This window comes from Hemiscyllium ocellatum, chromosome 26 (genome assembly GCF_020745735.1).
Source record: "Hemiscyllium ocellatum isolate sHemOce1 chromosome 26, sHemOce1.pat.X.cur, whole genome shotgun sequence".
Lineage (NCBI taxonomy): Eukaryota > Metazoa > Chordata > Chondrichthyes > Orectolobiformes > Hemiscylliidae > Hemiscyllium > Hemiscyllium ocellatum.
The window spans coordinates 24,690,188-24,714,751 of record NC_083426.1 but is presented as its reverse complement, the minus strand read 5'-3'; the positions used below and the strand labels follow the sequence as shown (position 1 = coordinate 24,714,751).

The following is a 24,564-nucleotide window of genomic DNA, read 5'->3' as shown; positions in this document are numbered from 1 at the left end:
AAAATAGAGTGCTATTCAGGTCATTTAATTACCTATCATCCTTAGAGCAATGTATTCTGTCAGGGACGATTTCATTTGATCAGTCATTGCGGGAAAGTAAAATATATAATTGAACTGTGATATGGTTTGCTACTTTGTAGGATTTTCTGGGACAGATGTTCTGCACCCTGGGGGAGATTGTGGGCTCATCAGGAAGCCGATTAGAGAAACCACTAATGTAAGTCGAATGCAGCTCGAAATTAATTCGACCTAATACTCAAAATTATTTGTGTAAAATATTGTCTTTGCTGACATGACATTGGGAGCTCCTGTTCCAGGTTTGGAAAAATTCAGATACAGTAGAAATGGCAAAAAGAGACAGGAATTCAGATATTTCATGGAATAGAATCAAACTACATAAGTTTAAAATTAGTGACAAATGTAATTTGGTTGACAGCACAAGGTTAGACCATATCTTTTTAGTTTGCTGGCAATGAGAATGCTTCATGAAATGGGTTTGAATAGTTAAGTTGTCAATAAGAACTCAGGGTGTGATTTATGCCAAATTTGAAATCTTGTTAAAAAGTTTGATAAGAAGGCATAAGGTAATGCATGCATGCGCTTATGTCTATGTGCATTTTTAAATTTTAAAATACTGTAACAGTAAGGCTACTGAGACCTGACAAGAATAAAGAATAAAGCAAAGTCAGCCTTCCATATATGGGTGGCATGATGGCTTAAAAACAACTTAAAACTAGAGAGAGGAACCATTAATGATTTCTCGATCATCTTTCAATCCTTTAGAAAATCCAAAGTGTTTTATACCTGACAAAGAATTGGCAAAATGCATTCACTACTACTCTTTAAAATATGAGATAGCCTATTTGTGAATGTCAAGTTTACTTACTTGACCATGTTTGTTAAAGGTTGAAGTTTTTAACCAGGGCATCATGATATAGGAAGACATTTGTAAATGACATAAAGGCAAATTCAAAATTCTTTGACTGATGTATGAATAATAAAAGATTATCTATAGTGTGACACTGGAAAAAGCACAGCAGCTCAGGCAGCACTGAAGAGCAGGAGAGACAACATTTAGGGCTCGGCCCTTCATCAGGACTGCAGTATTCAATATTTCCTACAAACAAAACACTACTAAGAGAAGGGATGGGATTGATTGTCATCTGAAAAAGGGATCTATGCTTGGAAACTACACTGTGTTGTTAAATGAGTACTTTGCATTTGCTTTCAACAACAGCCAAAATGTTGCAAAATACATAGAGTGTGACAAGTTGAGATACAGAATGGACGAAAAATTGATTGAGAAGATTTACAAAGTTTGCCAGTCTCCAGTTTCTGTAATCAATAATGCTGTATATTGTGTGGTCACAGTTATAACTGCTGTGCACTTGATGATTCCCATTTCTTGTTAGCAAAACAACTGAGGGTGGATAAAATCCATCTGAGAACATTACAGTGCTGTCAACTTTGCAAAATAGGCACAAATAAAGATTAGGAGTGGAGTTCAATGAAAGTTAAATCTCTGTCATTTGTAAGTGTCTGTGTACTGTATGTAGTTTAACTCTTTTCAATAGCCTGACAAGCCTATTTTGTGAAAGTTAATAATGTGGCTTCATATGAATGTGAGAGAGTGCTGGTAATGGATTCTAATAGTTGTGAAAAGAAAACCACAAGAATTTGACATGTCAATCACACAATGCATTCGCTTCTACAAGCTGTTCCTCAATATTTCTCGGCTCCCAAGAACTATAATAATCTTCTCGATAGAAACAAAAGGAGCTGACCCATTCCAGCTGTCTTCTTGCTTGCTTCTTCAATTTTTCACACGTTTTAATCCATCTAGTGGCCTCACCATGGTGAGGGACATGGTATTGATTTACCACTTTTACCTTACAAGTGGTCATGGTTAGAAACCCAGTTGAATGGATGCCTATTGCAATATTGGTTTAACAGAGGAGCAAGTACATCTAAATAAGCTTGAAGGGCAACTCCTGAAACTTTCCACTAGAAGACTTCTCATTCTTTCTTTGCTCGCTACTAACAGATGGTGAAGAGTCGCCAAACTTGAAACTTCAACTCTGCTTCCTTCCTGCAGATACTGCCCCTCCTGCTGAGTTTGTCCAGCAATTTCTGTTTTGGTTTAAGGTCTCCAGCATCCGTGGGTCTTTGTTTAATTATTGTACCATTCACGGGTTAGGAATCTGTTAAACTCTCCAGTACACATCACTGAGGTTCTTCAACTGAGCCAAGGTGTAAGCATCTTACCTTAAGGTTCCCTGACCAGTCATGGGGGTGGCAAATTTCTGCCAAAGGAAGGATTAATCATTAAAGGGGTCACAACCTGAGCAGGAATGGTTTGGCTGCAGCAATCACAGAAATGGAAAGTAGATCTGAGAAGACCGAGCCTGGGTGTCTCCGTCTTTTCTGAAAGTTCTGCTGTAGGATTTCTATTCCCAAGACTGGGGAAGATGGATAATCTTTCCAATCTGGTAAGCTTAGTGGATGTCGCACAGAAAGTCAACAGCTCAGTGTGGTCCCTCCAACTTAAAGACTGAGGATCTAGGAGCCTATTTTGGCAAGAAAAGGAGTGGCATAGCAACTAGAGTTGGCACATCTCCCACTCTGGCATTTACAGCAATCCCTTGCACAGCACTCCTCGTGGCAACACCACTATTCTCATTCTTCTCTCAGCAGGCACCTCACATCTCAGTTTGAGTCGCCAAAATTCTCACTTACCCTCATTCTGTTGGTTTCTTGCCTCCTGTCCCCACTGAAACCATTGTTAACCCCCACAACTCTCTGCTTCCTTCCCGACCAGAGAGTGCACAAACTCAAAAGGCAGAGACTCAGGGTTGCATTAAGGTAGCTCTCTAGTGACTGGCATTTTGATGGTAACTGAGAATTCCTACCCACCTGACCCATTTAATAAGGAGGTCTTATTCCAGCAGGCTGTGTGTGTCATCAGTAACTCATGTGCTTGCATGTAATGGGAGAGCTGATCCTTTGCCTGTGGACCATGTGGTGAGGTCTTGCGTCCTTTGAATTAAATGAGTGTGCCCATCCCTCTGCCCACTTGCATAACACACGGCTGAGAAAAAGGCATAGGTGCCATTGTTACTACTGGTGGTTTTTCTGTTGCTGTGTGTGCATGGGAAATCATGTCTCACAACTTGACTGAGTTTTTTGAAGAAGTAACAAAGAGGATTAATGAGGGCAGAGAAATACAACAGGATCTTGATCAAATGTGCTGAGAAGTGGCAAATGGAGTTTAATTCAGATAAATGTGAGGTGCTGCATTTTGGGAAATCAAATCTTAGCAGGACTTATACACTTAATGCTAATGTCCTGGGGAGTGTTGCTGAATAAAAAGACCTTAGAGTGCAGGTTCATAGCTCCTTGAAAATTGAATTGCAGGTAGATAGGATAGTGAAGAAGGCGTTTGGTATGCTTTCTTTTATTGGTCAGAGTATTGAGTACAGGAGTTGGGAGGTCATGTTGCGGCTGTACAGGACATTGTTTAGACCACTGTTGGAATGTTGTGTGCAATTCTGGTCTCCTTCCTATCGGAAAGATGTTGTGAAATTTGAAAGGGTTCAGAAAAGATTTACAAGGATGTTGCCAGGGTTGGAGGAATTGAGCTATGGGGAGAGGCTAAACAGGCTGGGGCTGTTTTCCCTGGAGCATTGGAGGCTGACGGGTTACCTTATAGAGATTTACAAAACTATGAAGGGCATGGATAGGATAAATAGTCAAAGTCTTTTCTCTGGGTGGAGGAGTCCAAACGTAGAAGGCATAGGTTTAGGGTGAGAGGGGAAAAATATAAAACGGACCTAAGGGGCTACTTTTTCACGCAGAGGTTGGCACGTGTATGGAATGAGCTGCCAGAGGAAGTGGTGGAGTTTGGTACAATTGCAACATTTAAGAGGCATTTGGATAGGTAAATGAATAGAAGGGTTTGGAGGGATATGGGCTGGGTGCTGGCAGGTGGGACTAGATTGGATTGGGATATCTGGTTGGCATGGACAGGTTGGACCAAAGAGTCTGTTTCCATGCTGTACATCTCCATGATTCTATGACTGTATGCTGTTGCTCTTTTAGAGATGCTTGGTAAAACTGCTTCCATGGTGTAGGCTGTCAGCAGGGGAGTACAGTTAAAACCGAGTGAAGTATATGACAAATGAAGTGATTGCCAAGAATTTGGCAGTATCCTACAAAGGAATCAAAACACTTTTGACAAGGTAGTGCTGTTGGTAGTGGCTTTTCATCTGGCCATAGCTTCACCTTATCAAGTTCACTAATCACTGACTGTCAAACTTATCAATTTTACCCAAATAGCTCTCCCTATTATGCACTCACCTCCATGAGCTGCTGACTCATTATCATGTTCAAATGCCTTGCCTTGCCAGTTTTCACATTCACCTGGGTGGAAGCTAGGAAAGTTGTGGGACGATGGCAGTATCCAAACTCAGCATCAATTCTAGTAGATTTAACTCTTCATTCACAACAAGATCTTCATCCTCTTTATAATGATCCCCTTGGAGTTCGAAATTTCTAAAGACAAATTTGAACTTCCAGCTGATAGCAGAAGGAATTGTACAGGATTTCACATTTTAAAACTCTAGAATTGTGATTTATTGACCAAACTTTCCTGGAAACGTATGTACCCAGCTAGAGTTAGTCAAATCTTGTAGCTTCCTTTGATTTGCCTATAAATTTGTTCCTTCTATTCTGAGCATGAACTGTTTTCTGTTCCAGAGGACCATGGAGAGCTTTGGCGTCTATCTGTTCACTTTCACTCTCAGACCTGGTAGACTGGCTATCTCTGCACAGAGATATCATAGAGATTCCTCCCCTCTCAAAGACAATCCTCTTAACAAATTGAATCACATAGGCCTTATATTAAGGTACTGATGCCGATTTAATTTCCTTGGGTACCCATTTTTCTTTCATCGTGGAATTAAATGGATGATTCAAAGCACAATAGTTTATGATCTAATATTCTCAGCCTATTTCTCTGGGATTTGGAGAGATTCATTCTACTGTTAGCACTCAGGCTGCTTGAACATCTTACATTTTCATACCACTAAAACAGTCGGGGGCTCTCTATTCTCCAATAATTAAACCAGCCAGCCTTGCTGAGACAGACTTTCGAACAGGCAAGTACAACACCCTTGGTTTACCCTATATTTACAGACACATCACCAAAACATAATAAACTTGTAGACATCATCATTGTAACATTTTGCAAGGAAAGGAATTATCCCAATTTCTCAGAGAATTTTGTTGCATTATGATATAGATTCCAGATCAGATAGGCTTGTACCTTTTAAGACACTTACATGATATTAGTGCTTCAATAAACGTCTGTCTTGACAACAACCCATTTGTGTGATTTATGTCAGGCAGGCTAACATGTAGAAAACCATAAAGCACATTATATTTTTAACCTGATGATCACAGTGAGCAAGAGGAGGTGTGCAGTAAGCCCTTTCTGTCCTAACATTGGAATGGTTCATTTTTGTTTACACATGGTCACTGTAGTTTGACCCCAGATTTGAATAACAGCCCATTGTAATGCATTGCGTGACTCATGTATATCCTCTGTGGCACTTAGCTCTTGTTGTATTGGTAATGTAATTGGCATAGTTTCCTGGGAGTGGCAGGGATTCTATCAAGCATGCCTGTAGAAATAACATCAAGATAGAATAATGAGATGACAACCTGTATCTCTCTACCAGAGGCTTTCAATATAATAAAGAAGGGTCAAGAAAAGGATTGTTCTCCAATTTTCTGTTCCTTCACTTGAAATCTTATGGGCTGTTTAATTTTACTTTGTCCACCTTCTCAATATAAATTTACAAGATGTATTTGGATCTTTCGGAACAAGTCACGCAAGACTTGATGCAGCAATTTCCAACTCATTTGGCAGATATATTTTGAGACTATATTTTGATCCTCTGTTCACTTGTTTGTTTACATTCTCTTTTGTTCTATATTTTAGCACATTTCTTCTCATTGCATTTCTTCTTGCACCGTTTTTCTCCTTCCCAGAGGCGGCAGCAACTTGTGTCACAAATGGAATGATTTGTTACATGAGCCACATGATTACACAGTAAATTTAGCCTAATCTCATTCCTATCCAATTCATGTCTCCCCGTCTTGAGAAAACAGTCTTGAATGTAAAGCTGAATAATTGGATAGAAAGGAAAATTGAATGTCAAGTCAGAAGTGAGTTACAAGAGAGAAAAAAAAAGAACCGAAGGCAGGAAAGACTAAAAAAGAGATAAAAAGCAAAGCAAATCGAAAACGTTAAAATATTCAAGAAAAATCAGAACTGCATGACAAGCAGACATGTTGAAATTCAAACAAATAAAGAACAGGTAAATTGAAGCACTTTGAGAAAAGGATTTGATAACCTTGCAACAAATAGGAAATAATAAGTGAAGAAACCAGGAACAGATTTATGGAAAGAAATGACAAAAATGTTAGGAAAACATAATTTGTAATTGTATTTAACAATCAACTGTCCAATTTATGAGCTCTAAATTTGCTTTATGAATGATATCAAGAATGTATGTTAAAAAGAAATAATTTGCATGAAAATAGGATCTTTTACAGCCTCAGGATGTGTCAAAGTAGGTGGCAGATTAATTATTATTTTGATATATAGTACGGGTCTTTACCAGGCAGAGAATGAATTGGGCATTGGCAAGAAAATTGGGACAACTGTGAGATTGACCGTGGGAATCTTTTTGATGTTAGGAGCAAAATGTCCCATTTTCTAACCATGTGCTGAATGATGAAATGACAAATCTCACCAGAGATGCTTATATATTAGCATCATGTTATTAGTTAATCCTAGCTCATTTATGTGCAGTGCCACATTCTTCCATTTGGTGGATGGAAATTGAACAGTGACAATTTCTCATGTGTAGATGAGAGCAATAGCCTGATGACTCCAGCTCACCATTTGTTTCTCTGGTCCTCCATTATGGGCAGCAAACATGTATAATCCTTCCACAGACATTGACAATTGACATTTATCAGCTTCTCCGCTTCCTCAAGTCACATCTCCAATGAAATCTGGTTCTGCAACTTAGTTCTGCACTTTGGAGGGCACCAGCATCCAATATTGGAATTCTGCTTTCAGAACAGTTTGTGCTTAGAGACAATGAATTTGACCACGATGCTGCTCCCTTACTATCTTAGTACTCATTAATTTTTCTCCTTTTTGGATGGTCACAGCATCTCTGCTTTGCCTTGCCTTACCTTTATGCACATTTCACCTTCACCAGAGCTTAAGTGCTGACAGTACATCTATCTTGCCTTCCCTTTTAGGACAGACACAGAACTAGAAACCTTGCCTTGGTTGTCAGCAGAGATCGGTCAATGGGTAAACATATTAATGGATATTAACATGTGACACCAATCTCACATCTGTGTCAAGTGCAAGCAGCATATGTGGCATTTTACCTGTAACCTGCCTCCAAAACACATCCAGGTAGTGCCTTCAATATTCACTGTGAAAATGTTATTTGCACATCTTACATTTGCTTCTTTTATAAAACACATTAGAACTGTGGTTTTTGTACTTGATCCTTTTATCAGCAGTAACAATTTTTCCCTCGAGAGCATGGTGCTGGAAAAGCACAGCGAGTCAGGCAGCATCCAAGGAGCAGGAAAATCAAAATTTAGGGCTTTTGCCAGTTTCGCCGCAATTTTTCTCTATCTACTCTGCCCAGAACCCTCATAACTTTGTAAACTTCTATGAAATCTTCTCAGCTTCCTCCTCTCCAAGAAGAACAATCCCAAATTCTCCAATCTTTCCTCATTATTAAAGTGCCTCATCCCTTAAACCTCTCTGCAATACATGGTAGCCAAATCTGTACACATTACTCCAGCAGAGTCCTAAATGGATTAATTTGCTTGCTCTTGTCCTTTATCCTCCCATTTATGAAGTCTTGAATACGCTTTAATAACAGCTCTTTCTACTTGCTGGGCTACCTTTCCATGTATGTACACACCCAGGTCTCTCTGCACTTGTGCATCCTTCAGAATTGTACCCATAATTTTATATTTTCTTTCTATGTTCTTGGTATCACCTCTCACTTCTCATCGAACTTTATCTGCCACTTATTCCTCCACTCCATTGTTCAATGTCCTGTTGAAGTTCAACACTGTCTTTCTCACAGTTTACAATTCTCCTAAGTTTTGTTTTATTCTCAAACTTTGAAATTGTTTGCTGCACATTAAAATCATTTATAAATAGCAGGAAAAGCAAGGGCCACGATTCCAACCTCTGGGGAATTCCACTACTAATACTGTTCTCGCCCAAAGAAAATGTCCATTACCCACTAGTCTTTTCTGTCCCTCAGCTAATTTTGCATCCGTGTTACTACCATTCCTTCTATTCCATAACCTATCATTTTCCTCACTAATCTTTTATGTGAGACTTGCATTAAAAGCCTTATGGAATTCCATGTGCACCACATAAACAGCCTTTCCTTTTTGTTTTATTCACTCTGACTTTTATCCACTCCTTTGTGTGATCAAGTGTTTTATTCTCTTTCTCTGGGCTTCATCTCCAAATATTATTGATTCCTTTCACCTCTTTCCACCCCTACCAACCATTTCCTAGCTACAGTCAGTTCTGAAGAGGGGTCATTGGATCCAAAACATTAAGTTTGCTTTCTCTGCACAGATGCTGCCAGACTTGCTGGGTTTTTACAGAAATTTCTGATTTTCTTTCTGAATTCCGGTATCTAGTTTTTTTTCCCATTTTTAGGTATGCCTGGTGCTGCTCCTGGCATGCCCTCCTGCAGTCTCCATTGATCCAGAGTTGTTCTCTTGGATGCTTACAACATTGCAGGCATCTTGCCCATTTGAAGCCTGTTGCTTTTGCCAGCAATAGCCCAAAGAAAGTGAAAGAGAGTGAGAAAATGAAAGAGTGAAAAACAGTGACAAGAAAAATGGAGCCTGTTTACGGAGGCTAGAGACCTGAATCTTGTGGCTTCAGCAGCAATTTTACATTGAACGATTATCACATGTTTTTGAATTGGGAACAGTGTGGTCACAAGTGCATAAGATATAGGAGCAGAAGTAGGCCATTCAGCCCATCGATTCTGATCTGCCATTTGATCATGACTGATATGCTCCTCACCCCTATCTTCCTGCTTTCTCTCCATATCCATCCAATCTATTAGCGATTAAAAATCTGTCTAACTCCTCCTTAAATTTACTCACTGTCCCAATATCCACCGCACTTCAGTGTATTGAGTTCCACAGATTCACAACCCTTTGGGACAAGTAGTTTCTCCTCAACTTTGTTTTAAATTTGCTGCTCTTATCCTAAGACTACGACCTCTCATTCTGGAATGCTCAACAAGAGGAAGCATCCGCTCCACATCTATTTTATCCGCATCTTTTATTATCTTGAATATCTCAACTTGATCTTCCCTCATTCTTCTAAATTCCTGAAAGTGTAGGCCTAAACTGTTTAATCTCTCTTCATATGACAAACCCTTCATCTCTGGGATCAATCTCGCGGACCTTCTCTGAACTGTCTCCAACTCTACATCTTTCTTCAAAGAAAGGGACCAAATTGTGCACAGTACTACAGTGCGGTCTCGCCAACACCTTGTACTGCAACGGTGAAGATTCTTACCGAAGCATGGTTAGTATTTTCAATTAGTTGTTCCAAGGAGAACTAAACACTCCAGGGCTTCTGATTAATTTAATTTAATTTAATTTAATTTAAATTAAATTTAACTTAAGCCAACCAAGCTCCTTATTGCAGGCAACAAAAATGAATTGCTCTGCCAAAAAGATGTCAAATTACCAAGAAAACTGTTTCAGTACTTTCAAACTGCCCTCTCATTAAAACAATAATATCAAAAGGCCTATGAGTTTGATTAATATCATGTCTTCATTCTAATTTCTTAACTGCAAATCTTCTATCTGTTTTTGTATATGTTTGTGAAAATTTAGTTGCAATGGGCTTGAAGCACTCTCCCAGTTCAGTGAAGTTTTTTTTGATCTGATGAGAAGAAACAATATCTGTTTTCCCTTTCTAATAAGGGGATTTGCTTTAGGACTCTCAGCACGCTGGTGACAACTTTCAGGGAGGAAAGCTTCAGATCTGGATTCCTCAGCTGCTCTGGATCATTGGGAATAAAAGCATCAGCCTTAATGACAGCAGAAGCATTTCTTCAGGATTTTGTGCTGCAGTCATGTTTTTAAGATTCTTAGATTCGTCATTAATACAAATTTTTTCTCAATCTATTTAAATTACTTTGCTAAAAGCTAAACAAACAAAACCTCACTGGATGACTGGTAAATAAGTGAAATGTCTGTTGATTTGATAAATATCGACCAGGATTTATTCCATGCCTTCATTTGTGTAGACCATCTGATTTGGAATACTCTCGCTACACCTCACTTTCCTTCTTCAGAAAGAACGTGTTGTCCAACGTTTTGGTCAGCTGGCCTGCATACTGTGACTCAGTGCCTTCCTTGATTTTATGATGTTCCCTCGAGTTCCCTGCCATGTTTCCTTCCATTGAAGATTATATAACTGTTACTTGCTCTGTTCATTATCCACTTTGTCTTCTCGTTCATGCCTCAACTGAGGTCAGCAGGTGCAGTCTAGAGTTAGCCTTCATGTCCTTAGGTTCAGGAGACAAAATAGAATGCAGTGTTCATATTCTAATTTGCTGTTCTGTTACCCTTGTTGAGAGCATGGGAATAGATGCTGAGCATATGATTAATCCCAGCTGCTGCCTGCAGAACAAACTAATCTACTGTCACCCAGAGTCTTGGGTAAGAGTAAAGTATGATGACTGGCGCATTGACTGCAGCTCTAGAACTACTTTGTCATATGTTTATACCTTCATGAGAGATGGGATGTTTGAAGAAATTAAAAGAATAGGCTGTTCACAATCATCTAATTTGGGCATTAGTAATGAATGAAAGCACGCAATTATATACTTCTCACAAAACCAATAGAAATCTAAAATTCCTTCCTGAGGCTATAATGCTGGAATAATTGGAACATCCAGATTGATCAGATGATGGTATGATCTATAGATTCTAAGTGGGGAAATCATCTCTAATGTAATTGAAACAGTATCACATGGCTGAATGGCTATCACTTATCATGTTTTGAAGAAAAAAATAGGTCAAGTGAATATCAGACGGGCCATTCTGTTGTCTTGAATAATTTCTTGGCCAGACTAAATATCAGAAAGTGTGGTGGTCAGTTTATTGCGATGAATGTATGTGAAAGAAATTGTTAATTGTTCTACCAGGTCTTTTTAAAATGTTATTCTACATGTGTAGGTGATATCAGTGTTCCATTTTGAACAGAAGTTACACACGCTTATTAACGGGGTAAAACAGACAGACAGAATAGGATATATGTATTGTGGTTCTGTTCGCTGAGCTGAGAATTTGTGTTGCAGACGTTTCGTCCCCTGTCTAGGTGACATCCTCAGTGCTTGGGAGCCTCCTGTGAAGCACTTCTGTGATCTTTCCTCCGGCGTTTGTAGTGGTTTGAATCTGCCGCTTCCAGTTGTCAGTTCCAGCTGTCCGTTGCAGTGGTCGGTATATTGGGTCCAGGTCGATGTGCTTATTGATTGAATCTGTGGATGAGTGCCATGCCTCTAGGAATTCCCTGGCTGTTCTCTGTTTGCCTTGTCCTATAATAGTAGTGATGTTCCAGTCGAATTCATGTTGCTTGTCATCTGTGTGTGTGGCTACTAAGGATAGGATTATCAAAGTTGAGACGAAATGCTACATGGGCAGTGTGTGTATAAAACAAAAGATCAATAGACTCTATTTAGACCTTGTCTATTTATTTGGGCGAGCATTAGGAGAGGCAATGGACTAGTAGTATCATTGTAGGGCTATTATTGCAGAGACCCAGATAGTCAGGTTTTCGGTTTGCTCGCTGAGCTGGTGGGTTTGTTTATCGACGTTTCATCACCGTGCTAGGTAACATCATGGAGCTCCCGGTGAAGCTGAGGTGTTCTGTCCCTCTTGCTATTTGTGGCCGTTTACCAATCTGTCAGAAACAGAATCGGAAATGATACCACCCACCACAACAGACCAAGGCACACAAATAGTAAGTGGGACAGAACGCCAGTGCTTCACAGGAGGCTCACTGATGATGTTACCTAGCATGATGATGAAACTTCTGAAAATAAACCTACCAGCTTGGTGAGCAAACTGACAACCTGATCCACAACCTGAGCTATACATCTCCAAAATCTCAGATCCAGGTAATGTTCTGGAGATCTGGCTTTGAATCCAACCATGGAAGCTGCTAGAATTTGAATTCAAAAAAGGAAAAAAAAAATCCAGAAACAGAAGTCTAATAGTCACCAGGAAACCATTGGTTGAATGTCAGGAAAAGCCCATCTGGTTTACTTAATGTCCTTCAGGGAAAGAAATCTGCCATTCTTACTTGGTGGGGCCAACATATTACTCTGGACTCTCAGTAATGTGGTTGACTCTTAACAATTGCAGAGGGCAATAAGTGCAGGCCTAGCCAATGACACCCACCATCCTGTGAATGAATTGTCAAAAAATCAGTCCTGAAAAATGATACTCAGAAGTTTTGTGGAGCTATCGTAGTAGTTAGAAATGGCTATAGGGAAGGATTGATTGCACTTTTTGTAGAGTGACATTGAACAATCCTTGACCTGCCTCCCTAGAACACTGTTTCTGAGAATGAAAATTTCAAAACTACCTGTTTTGGTTGGCTGTCACTGAGTGTGAAAGACAAGAAGCCAAAGAACTGCAGATGCCTGAAATCAGAAATTCATGGAGAAGCTCAGCAGGTCTAACAGCTCTGCGGAGAGAGAAAGCAGAGTTAATGTTTTGGGTTCAGTGACCCTTCTTCAGAACTGGTTGTAGCAGAACTGCAAAAATGACCCTATGCTATTAGTTGTCTGCCATCTCAACACACCACTATATTTCCCCAGCCAGTGTCTGTGATGGGGGTTGCTATAGTGCTCTAGAAAAGCTCAATGCAACCTGGAAGAACAGCAACTTATTTTCCGCTTGGGAACCCTGCAGGCTTCTGGATTCCGTATAAAGTTGAATATTTTTGTGGCCTGAGCACCTTCTCCCTTATCCTTACCCCAACCCTCTCACACCAGACCTTGTCATCGCACATGGGCTGCTATCACAAACAACCCATTGTCAGCCACTAATGATCCCCATTTAACAGTTATCATTCTCCCAGGCTGACCGTTACCCACTGCTTTGTTTGTCCCGCTGTTTTTTTCTCTATCTAGTGTCCATCTCCATCAATTGTTTACTCTTCTCCTCCAACTCTAAACCGATTCTCGAGCAGTTGTGCTAACCTTTTCCTAGCTACAATCAGTTCTGAAGCACAGTTACTGACTCTAAAATGTGAACTCTGCTTTCTCTCCACAGTTGCTGCCAGACCTGCTGAGTTTTCCAGATATTTCTGATCGTGTTTCTGAAAAATCCTGAGCCTCTACTTCTTAGCTGATATTTCTAAAGAATCCAAAACAGGTGGACCCCAATTTACATATTTGCAGGGTCTAATACCAATTTTGATGTGTGCTAAAATTTTACACAGGGATTAACGTAAACACAGATTGGGTGTAGGCAATAACTCTTAGTGTGGTATCCTTCAAGCTTATTTTATGTGCAAAAGAAGTACATTGTATAATAATTTCTATATCAATTATTTTCTATTTTGTGAAGCAGTCATTAAGCAATTAACAAAATTGCAGCATTGATAATTTGAAGTTTTTTTGTCTCCTTTTTCTATTTTTTTGGATTTCTAGTTGCCATTTTTGGACAAAAGAACTAGATCCATCATGTCACAGTTTGCATATGATAAGGCAGGACAGTTAATCAGTGCTGCTGAGTAAGGAGGCATGGAGCTGAAAGGTTGAGAGAGCTTAATGTTAATGTTATTTGTGAGAGTCAGAGTTGGCCTTGGGGAATATCATTCAGAAAGCTTGTTAATGGACTAAATCTTTCAAATGGCTTTTGTATTCCCTGAGTAATATACACTTTTAAGTGCGACTAGCAAAGCTACACTCTTGTCATTTCTCAGAAGCTGTGTTTCAATCTCAACTCACAAAACCGTTATTGAAGGAAAGGACAATACCTCCAAAACCCAAAATGCAAAGTTGTCTGTGTTATAAAACTTTCCTTTCAAAGTTTGGGATCTCCGTGAGATGTTAGGTCATGAGGCCCACTTGATTGCAGGAAATTTCTATACTTTCTGCAATTTTGTTAAGACAAATCAGCCAAACTTCAGTTGCCGCAAATTTTTATTTAGCTTCTTCCAGAACACAGTCCAGCTCTTGAGACACTTATTCAGTCAGGCTTTTGATGACAGTTGCAGTTTGAGACCAATGATGTGACTAGGACTCAGTCTGTATCGACCCTTCTTCTTCCTACAGTGGTCTCACTCAGAATAGCAAGTTCAGATTAGACCATGGTGGGAAGGCAATGTATTCAGTTTGGAGTAAGTATATGGTCTTGTTTTTACTGACCCTCCCTGCTGAGAATCCATTTTATTCTGATTATCCTTGCGCATCCATTCTTTCGAGGAATGTCAACTCTGGGTGAATATATTCTTGGAGGTTTCTTTGTCATGCCACATTTGACTTGATTTTCATAGAGGGGATGGGAAAGTAAAGAGTGTGGAGCTGGAAGAGCACAGCAGGTCAGGCAACATCCAAGGAGCAGGAGAATCGATGTTTTGGGCCTAAGCCTTTCATCAGGAATCCTGATGAAGGGCTTATGCTTGAAATGTCGATTCTCCCTCTCCTCGGATGCTGCCTGCCCTGCTGTGCTTTTCCAGCTCCACACTCTCGACTCTGATCTCCAGAGTCTACAGTCCTCATTTTCTCCTGGTAGGAAAGTAAAGGCAGGAGACGTCTGGGTCTGAAAGGGTGGGGATGGGCAATAAATGCTGCCCTAACTAGCAACGCTCTCATCCTGTAAATGAATAGACAAAAAAAAGTGGCAGTGGGAGTAGGAAGGAAGCAAGGCTGGCAGGCCTTTGTGCCTGTTTCTGTTAACTGGGATATGCACCCTGTTTTAATGATGAAGATCAACACCTCACAGCCTCAACACCCTCCCTGGCCCGCTTCCCCCCATCCCCGCCGCAAAACCTCCACCCACATGGCAAATCTTTTGATATCCCCACATATAAATATTGCCTCTTTTATGCGTATAAATGGGCAGCATGGTGGCATAGTGGTAAGCACTGCTACCTCACAGTGGCAGAGACCCGAGTTCAATTTCCACCTCAGGCAACTGTCTGTGTGAAGTTTGCACATTCTCCCCACGTCTGTGTGGGTTTCCCCCAGGTGTTCCAGTTTCCTCCCACAATCCAATGTGCAGGTTAGGTGAATTGGCCATGCTAAACTGCCCATAGTGTTAGGTGAAGGGGTAAATGTATGGGAATGGGTCTGGGTGGGTTGCTCTTCGGATGGTCAGTGTGGACTTGTTGGGCCAAAGGGCCTGTTTCCACACTGTAATTAATCTAATCTAATCTAAATGCCCTCCATGGCCTCTCTTTCCCTCCTGCTCTCTTATATTTTCCATGGTTCCCCTTTTGGAATTAATGGGCTTTTTCCATTCCTAGATGTTTTCATTCAGTTTCTATAAAAGGAAGAGTACATCTGAGATTTTGTAAAAGGGTTCCCTCTCAACCTTCATTGTGCACTTTGAGGAATTTATTTCCAATAGGTAGCTCATTAAATTCTTTTTCTTCTTCAAAACACTTCCAAAACACTTTTAATTAAATGATATATCTATACTATTGCAGCAGATTAAATGGCATATTAATTAGAAAATATGGGTTCCTAAATATAACGGATAATGTATCCTGAAGCAACTCCTACCTACCTGCTGCTTCTCAGTTTTCCTTTCTGTCTATCTGCACTCTAACACTGCTTTTGTCAGTCCAAATTCCCTTGAGGTTGCTTTTGCAGGATACATTTTGCACAACTAGTTTCCTGTACACTGGTTTAATTAGAACGCTGAGGATATACAATACCTTATAGATTGATATTTCAAGCAGTAACATTAAACTTCTAGATTAAAGGCTATAAGTCATAAAAAGAGAACTCCAGAAGATTTTCGAGTAGCTGAGTTTATTGAAATTGTTATTTTTCCTCTCATTTAGTCTTTGATTATGATGAACCTTAAATCATTCAAATGCATTTTATTTGCCCTGAAAATTGCACATAATGGTAGTTCGAACACTAGCGAAGTATTTAATTTTACAAATAATATTTTGGAAACCATGAAGATATTATATGGTGTTATACAACTAAAGCCCTGGAATTAAGTAGTTTCACATTTTTAATTATTGCTAAATGAGAGCAGTTTTTTAAAACAGTTCTCACTGGTGATGTTATTATTTCCACTGTGTTTTGACTGGAAATAACCAGGAATTCAGTTGTAATTAATGAGCTGCATTTTACATGTATAATTATATCATTTAACTGAAAACAATTTGCAGTTTATCACTTAGGATCATGTGGGTGACATTAATAATATTAGTTGTGTCATTTAGTATAGAGGAGTAGATTTTAGAATTATTTAACTAAAATTGTCTGGAAGAGTCCATTACTAAGTAGGAATTAGCAACCAGTTTGTCATAGTTATTTAGTACTGAAAATGTCACGTCCTGATTGAAAGCTTCTGGATTTAGTTGGTTAGCAGTTTGTCTTTTTGTGATTTGCTCACAGCTGTTCAATTTCTACGTTGCCTTCCAGAGAAAGGATAAGCTTCCAAAATTTGAGTGAATGATTGAAGTGTCTGTGAAATAATTTTTTTCTGAAAATGAAATTCTGACACCTCTATTCCCGTTGGAGAAAAATAAATCCAATCAATTCTGCGAAGGACTAAATAAATTCATCAGAGGACAACAGTTAATGCACTGCAATCCTGCTGCTTTGAATACTGAAGTAGGGAAGAAACTAACATTTCTAAAATTCAAGTGTAGGATCTGTGCATCGTTTGTAAGGCCAGTATTCTGAAATATGTACAGCTAAATAGCTTGCAAGGTCTTTTATGAAAGTAGACAAGAGTTGGCTATATTTTTGGGTGAAAGTGAGGCTTACAGATGCTGGAGTTGAGAGGAGGGTGCTGGAAAAGCACAGCAGGTCAAGCAGCATCCGAGGAGCAGGAGAATCGACATTTCGGGCAAGAGCCCTTCATCTATATTTTGGGGTGACTAAAGTGACAAATTAGCCAAAATTGACAAGGTAGCAGAATTCCTTGCTGTGAGATTATTCATGAACCATTAGAGTTCCATGGACAATTCAGCATCCTCATGGTCATGTTTGCTGACATGGTTCACATTCAGATACTGCTTTAGTGGATTCAGAAATTGCAAGCGAAGAGATTTGGAGCAGATTCTTATTGGGGCCTGAGTGATGTGGGCAATAGTGAAAACTGTGGCAGAATCACTTCAGCAAATGTATCATTTGGAATCATGCATGCCCTATTGTGATGCCGTGAACAACTTATCACATCTTTTAGCCAACTTCTGGGACTTCAGGTCTGTGGCAGTGGTGAGTTGCTATTATGAGGGAATACTATGTGTCAATAACCTTTTATACCTGCATGACTTGCCTCATTAATATGCAGCATTTTATCCTACCACTTGCTCTGAGCAAACTAGGCAGAAAACTTTTGACATGGAAATCTCCTGACAACCTCTGTTCCTCACTGGCTGCAAAGAGTCTGTTTTGCTCATGATATAATAGCATAAAAATGGAGAAAATAGAATCAGGAGTAGGCCTTTTGCTTGCTCCACCATTCACTATGATTTTTGCAAGGTTTGTAGCTCAGGTTGAGGTTTAGGGTGTAGGTTTGTTTGCTGAGCTGTAGGTTTGATATCCATGGATATCAAACCTACAGCTCAGCGAGCAAACCTACACCCTATTCACTATGATCATGGCTGATCCTCTGTTTCAATACCACTTCTTCACATACCCCTTCAAGATCTAACAATTTATTCATCACTTTCTTGAGTATATTCAGTGACCCGGCCTCCATAGTGTCAGTGCCTTGACCAGGACACACTTAGCATGTTTGTACCCTCAAAAAATAGCCACTAGGTCACCTCACCAAATTTCCAGGGGCAATGGATTTCGCTGTAGGACAGGTTACTTCCAGTACAGCTGTAGAACTAGGGGTTGCACTGAGATGTAGTACGAAGAAAAGAAAGAAGAGACCTTTTGAGGGAACAGAAATGGCATGGGTGAGAGATCTATGGTAAAACTTTCCACCTCTGTAAACATTACAAGCTCTAAGGTAAATCTGCTCTGGTCACTTCCTAGTTCACAAAACCATAAGATTAGATTACAGTGTGGTAACAGGCCCTTCGGCCCAACAAGTCCACACCGACCCGCCGAAGTGTAACCCACCCATACCCCTATATTTACCCCTTACCTCACACTACAGGCAATTTAGCATAGCCAATTCACCTGAACCTGCACATCTTTGGACGCAGACACGGGGAGAACGTGCAAACTCGACACAGTCAATCGCCAGAGGTGGGAATTGAACCTGGGTCTCTGCGCTGTGAGGCAGCAGTGCTAACCACTGTGCCACCATGCCGCCCAATGGTATGCCTTCAGCACTAACTGCTTTCCATTGATAATACTCTTTCTTTGATGCTGCCATCAGTGGCACTTTTCTCAGGCAAGAGGGAGTAAATCTCATTTGCTTTCTCAGATTACTTTGCAGATGTAAGGACCAGTGTAGAACTGGCTCCCCTTCTTCATTCATCCAGCTGCTTTAGTTGGTGGTAACAAGGTTATTCTAAGAAAGGAATCTTCCCACATCGATACCTTTTCTCCCTGTTCCAAGTGTACTTATTGTTTTGAATGAACCAAATTAATTAAGCTTTCTTGAATTAACAAAAAAATTGCATGCAATAATCTATCCTCCTGTACTTAATGTTCTTGAAATAATGTAATTATTTTACTTGGTTATATATTTGTTCCTTTTGCTATGAGTTAATAACCTTGCCGCCATTTGCTATATTGTTTTGAATCCTAGGAATAGAATGAATATTACTCACTTACGAGGTATTCACTGTGGTTTTGAATGTTTCTAACTCAAAAGACTCAGTTGTTGTGTTACTGTGGACCAGTTTCAGCTACTCCTTTAATTAACTAAGCTCAACTGTTCCATCACCAGAGAGCTTGTAAAAAGCCTGTTCATGCCTGGCAACTTTAGAATTTAAACTGTTGGTTTCACTTAAATGTTAACTAAAAGCCAATTTACAGTTTATAATAGGAGAATACAGGAAAATCTATGGAATTTGGTCCAATGGTTTATATATTTATAATATGCACGGTGGCACAGTGGTTAGCACTGCTGCCTCACAGCGCCCGGAGACCCGGGTTCAATTCCCGACTCAGGCGACTGACTGTGTGAAGTTTGCATGTTCTCCCCGTGTCTGCGTGGGTTTCCTCCCACAGTCCAAAGATGTGCGGGTCAGGTGAATTGGCCATGCTAAATTGCCCGTAGTGTTAGGTAAGGGGTAAATGTAGGGGTATGGGTGGGTTGCGCTTCGGCGGGTCGGTGTGGACTTGTTGGGCCGAAGGGCCTGTTTCCACACTGTAAGTAATCTAATCTAATGACTTATTGGTCACCTTAAGTTTTATTTACTATAAGGTGAGCTGGACATAAATTTAATCAGCAGATAATATCCATGATAGCTCAAGTCACATTGTTTGATTGTGTATTTTTCTGCTAATTGAAAATCTGAAGAACACTGAAGGGTTTGTGTCATTTGCAGTGAGCTAAATCCAGTAGAAAGCTTTCTATTTAATTTTAGATAACTCTGCAACAACATATATATAGTGAATGAAATTTAAAAAAAAAACAGAAAATGCTGGAAATACTCAGAAGACCTAGCAGCATTTGTGCAGGGAGAAACACAGATAAAATTTCAATTTATAGACTTTTAACTGGAAGTGGGGAAAGTGAGCAATATATTGGCTTTAAGCAGATGACAAAGGAAAGCAGTGGGAGAAAAATAAAGGGAGAGACTATGATAAGATAGGAAATGGGAGAAAATAAATGACAAAAGAATTGTTATGCAGGGCCACACAAGTGCTGATCATTGATTGAAGGCATAAGGACCTGAAAGGTTTAATAATGAGCATTACCTTAAACTATACCCTCTGTGAAAATGTCATATGGATTGTTGGGCAGAACAATTTAGGATCATGTAGAGGTGAAACCTAACATTCAGACATCCTTATAAGCTTTGTAAAACTGGCCATTATGTTAATTTAACCAATTATTGATAACATGGAATACATTACTTCTTATTGAATATAAGAGCCTCTTGTTAAACTAATTAGCGGGTTTCCTCTACTTCACGAGACCAAGTAGGCCCTTTAGTTGCCTATACTCAGAGGATGATAGCAGCAAAGCCACCATATGCTGAGGTGGATATGTGGTTTAGCTGCACGTACAACAGTAATAAAGCGAAATGTGCCGAGAGCAGAAACGAAGGTGGAATGAAGAGTAACTGCTGTCTGAAACAGAAACAATAATAAGTTCAAATCCTGCAAATGAAAAGAAACAAAATTGCAGTACTTTTATTTGTTCTGCAATTCTTTATACCGCACCCTGCATCCCGCAGCACTTGATTTCATTTCATAGCAGAATTTGAAATTATGGTGAGCAGTTTTAAAAGAGTCAGTCTCTCATTTAAAACTTGGTGAAGAAGAATTTCTTCTAAACTTGCTAATCAATGGAGCTCCCTACCCCAGCAAATAGCTAAATAAGACTGACTTTTGATCAACAGGGGAGTCTGCGGGAAAAGCCACAATTATCTCAGCCATAATCTTATTTGTCCACACAATGAATTCAGCAATAGCATTGAGTAAATATGTGCAGTGACTGAGGTGAAGGAAGACTCCATGTTTTAGCTGTAAGGTTTATGAAACCTTATGAAAGATTTTCATATTCACATTTTTGGATCTTTGGGATCACTTCTAGGGCAGAAAAGACCTGTTTTAAAGGGATGGGTTTCACCTGAACTGGAAAGAGACCAATGTCCTGGCAGGGAGATTTGCTAGTTTTATTTTGGGAACCTCTAATCTCGTAAGGATGGGAGGATATTCCCAAACTGCAGTAACATTAAAACCTTATGAAAAACCTTACTCCTGATGAAAGCTGTAAGGTGTATGAAACTAAGATCTTGCAGTTGTGGAAATTTTGGCATTGTGTTCATCAGCATGAACAGTAACATTCATGGAGAACGAGACATTTATAGTTGCCAGAGCAAATGTTACAGCTGCAGCTATTTGGAATTTTTCACTGGAAGGAAACATAAACTGAAATCTTTAGCTTTTCGAATAAAGAATGAGCAATTTGTTATGCTCAATCGAGCAAGAATACGTCCTATTGCAAGTGACACTTTGCTTAGATATACAGGTAGTGGAGGTGTAATAAATAGAAATTTGCACAGAATGCCACCACTGCTATCTTGGACAAAATGGGACGTGCAGTTAAGAGATCTAAGAAATCCATCAGGAATTTGCAGACGACTACAGCTTTTGGCAGTTTTGATGACACAAATAAGATCAATGAGTTCTGTTATCTTGTACATGCAGAGTCCTCATTCTTAAGTTGGCACAGATCCATTTTTGGTATTTAAAGCAATAGATGCTTGGAATTTTTATACCTTGGGCTATCACAGCTGTTTCTCTGTACAGCTGTTAAAAGACATTGTATCTATGTCCAATCTGACAATGAACAAAGTTAGACAACTACATAGAAGGGCTTTGATCAAGCTGACATCTAAAGGATGTACGGGATTATATTTTGACCCTATGTGGCCGATAAGGCTTCACTTATGAGGCATGTTAATGGAAGACTTTGTTTTACATTGAATGGTGGAAGCTGTTTGCATATTTTGTTTTTCAGTTTTTGGAATAAATTAAGGGAAGATTAAAGCTTAGTTCCTTTGGCTAAACTTCATTTATGGTGGCAACAATTCAATTTTCTGAAAAAGCCAGGTTGCTTTGATATGTAGATGAGAGGGAATTCTAAAGGCTGGTCTTAGGTTCTAATGATATTCGCGGCTTACTAATGGCTTCCATCTCCTACCTATTGGTTTTAGATAAATTGAACTTTCCTTAAAATGAAACTTGCAATGTGTTAGCACCCTGTAGCTTTACAAAGCGATGAAGCTATACCAGGTTTATGGTGCCTGTTCATTTCCCCAAACGCAGCATGCCATCAATAATAACCTTGCTATTGAGTGGCTGTATCTCCCCACAAGCCCCAACGTTTGAAAGGCTAGTATAAGTTCAAACAGACCTGCACTTCTTAAAACCAGCCTGCAGGTCATAAAAGAGAGTTTTATTATACCTGGAGTATATATGGGACATACTTGTGCAAGTCCCTCTGGTCTGGAAAAGGAATAATGGGTTATTTCAAGGTTTTCAAATGTTGAACTGGAGGCCATTGGGAGAAGAAAATGCTGGATCTTCAAAGACTCATGATGCACTTCAAACAAATACTTGGGAAAAGAATAATAGCAGACAATGTCTGGAGTAAAGCACCGAGGACTAGAATACAGTGCGGTAAAGTGTTCCATGATATCATATGGGTTGTCAAAATATGTCCAAATGTATCCTGCACTCCTCGTACCCTTTCAAAAGTATTCTGTTATACAACAGGGTGCTGCATTATGTTTGACTCCAAAATTATGCTAACAGAGTTGGACACGACTTTTATTTCGATAGACAAATAAAATGTACATCTGAATGACAGTCCGCTAATTAGACCACCAGCTGAAAATGTGTTGCTGGAAAAGTGCAGCAGGTCAGGCAGCATCCAAGGAGCAGGAGAATCGACATTTTGGGCATGAGCCCTTCTTCAGGAATTTAGATCAATCGCACCTTTCTCCTAATTAGACCACCACCCTCACACATTTCTCAATACATCACATACATATCATTCACTCACCATTTGATCTTTATCAATCAGAACTATGCCTCTTACTCATCGCTCCACCACACCCGCGTACTCTTAGAGCTGCTGCTACTACAGCTCACAATTGGATCAAGCTGCCATTTATTCAACCAGGACACCGTTTGCTAGGGCATTGTATTAAAAAAAATAACAATTTTACAGAATCTCATATAATAAAATGGAAACTTACAAAACTAAAATAACATTTTCCAGGATGACAATGCACCCCAGCTCCTGTAGTGCCCACCAGTCTCAAGCATGCCAGTGAGCACTGCATGCTCTCCAATGACACCCAAGCACGCACATAACCGTGAAACGGGAAAAACAGTCAGGAATAACGTCCTCCTCCACAGCCCGCTGGCTGGACCTATAATGGCCAATTTAGCCAGGCCCAGAAGTAAACCTACAAGAAGGCCCTCTGACCTGTCCAACCCTCACTTCACTTAAACAGTATAGACTACACTCATTAGCACACCTTTTCTCTCTTGAATGTGGTACCTGTTATGCTCTTAATTCCCATTCAAAAGATATGTAGGCCATCATTGCAGAGGCTATTGCTTAGTCTGTGGCCAGAAATGCAGTTGAGGTCATGCTGCAGCTGTTAGGTCACTTTTGGAATATTGCATGAAATTCTGTCTCCTTGCTATGGAAGGATGTTGTGAAACTTGAAAGGGTTCAGGAAAGACTTAGAAGGATAGGCATGTCCCATTGAAGGCAAAGGATAGGAAGGGCAAGATTCGCGAACCATGGATGACAGGAGAAATTGTATGACTAGCCAAGAGGAAAAGGGAAGTGTACATAAGGTCTAGGCAGCTAAGAACAGAACGGGCCTGGAGGAACATCGGAAGAGTAGGAAAAGTCGTAAGCAAGGATTCAAGCAGGCTAAAAGGGGTCATGAAATAGCTTGAGCAAGCAGAATTACAGAAAATCCCAAAGCATTTTATTCTTATATAAGAAGCAAGCAGATAACTAGAGAAAGAATTGTCCACTAAAAGATAATGAAGGAAGGCTGTGCGCCGAACCTGAGAGAATGGGTGAGGTTCCAAATGATTACTTTGCATCAGTGTTCACTGAGGAGAGGAACATGATGAATCTTGAGATTAGAGGTAGAAGTTTGAATAGTTTGGATCATGTTGGCATAAGTAGGGAAAATGTATTGGATATGCTAGAGGTTATTAAGGTGGACCAATCCCCAGGACCGGATGGGATTTATCCCAGATTGCTGAGGGAGGTGACAGAGGAAATAGCTGGGGTCCTGACAGATATCTTTGTGACATCCTTTAATACGTGAGATGCCGGAGGACTGGAAGGTTGCTCATGTTATCCCCTTGTACAGGAAGGGTAGTAGGAATGTTCCAGGTAACTCCAGACCCGTGAGCCTGACGTCGGTGGTGGGGAAGTTGCTGGAGAGGGTACTGAGAGATAGGATCTATTTATATTTAGAAAAGAATTAGCTTATCAATGATGGGCAACATGGTTTTGTGTGGGGAAGATCATGCCTTACAAACTTAATAGAGTTCTTTGAGGAAGTGACCAAATTGTTAGATG

The 24,564-nt window shown here is 39.9% G+C and overlaps 1 protein-coding gene across 1 annotated transcript in view; it reads left to right on the top strand.

Annotated features, from left to right (window-relative positions):
* Positions 1–24,564, top strand: part of LOC132828184 (copine-8-like) — a 593,006-nt gene that overhangs the window by 131,735 nt on the left and 436,707 nt on the right. Inside the window, exon 6 of the mRNA XM_060845121.1 lies at positions 141–217. Within this exon, the coding sequence (XP_060701104.1) occupies positions 141–217 (77 nt within the window). The remainder of the gene's footprint in view (positions 1–140; positions 218–24,564) is intronic.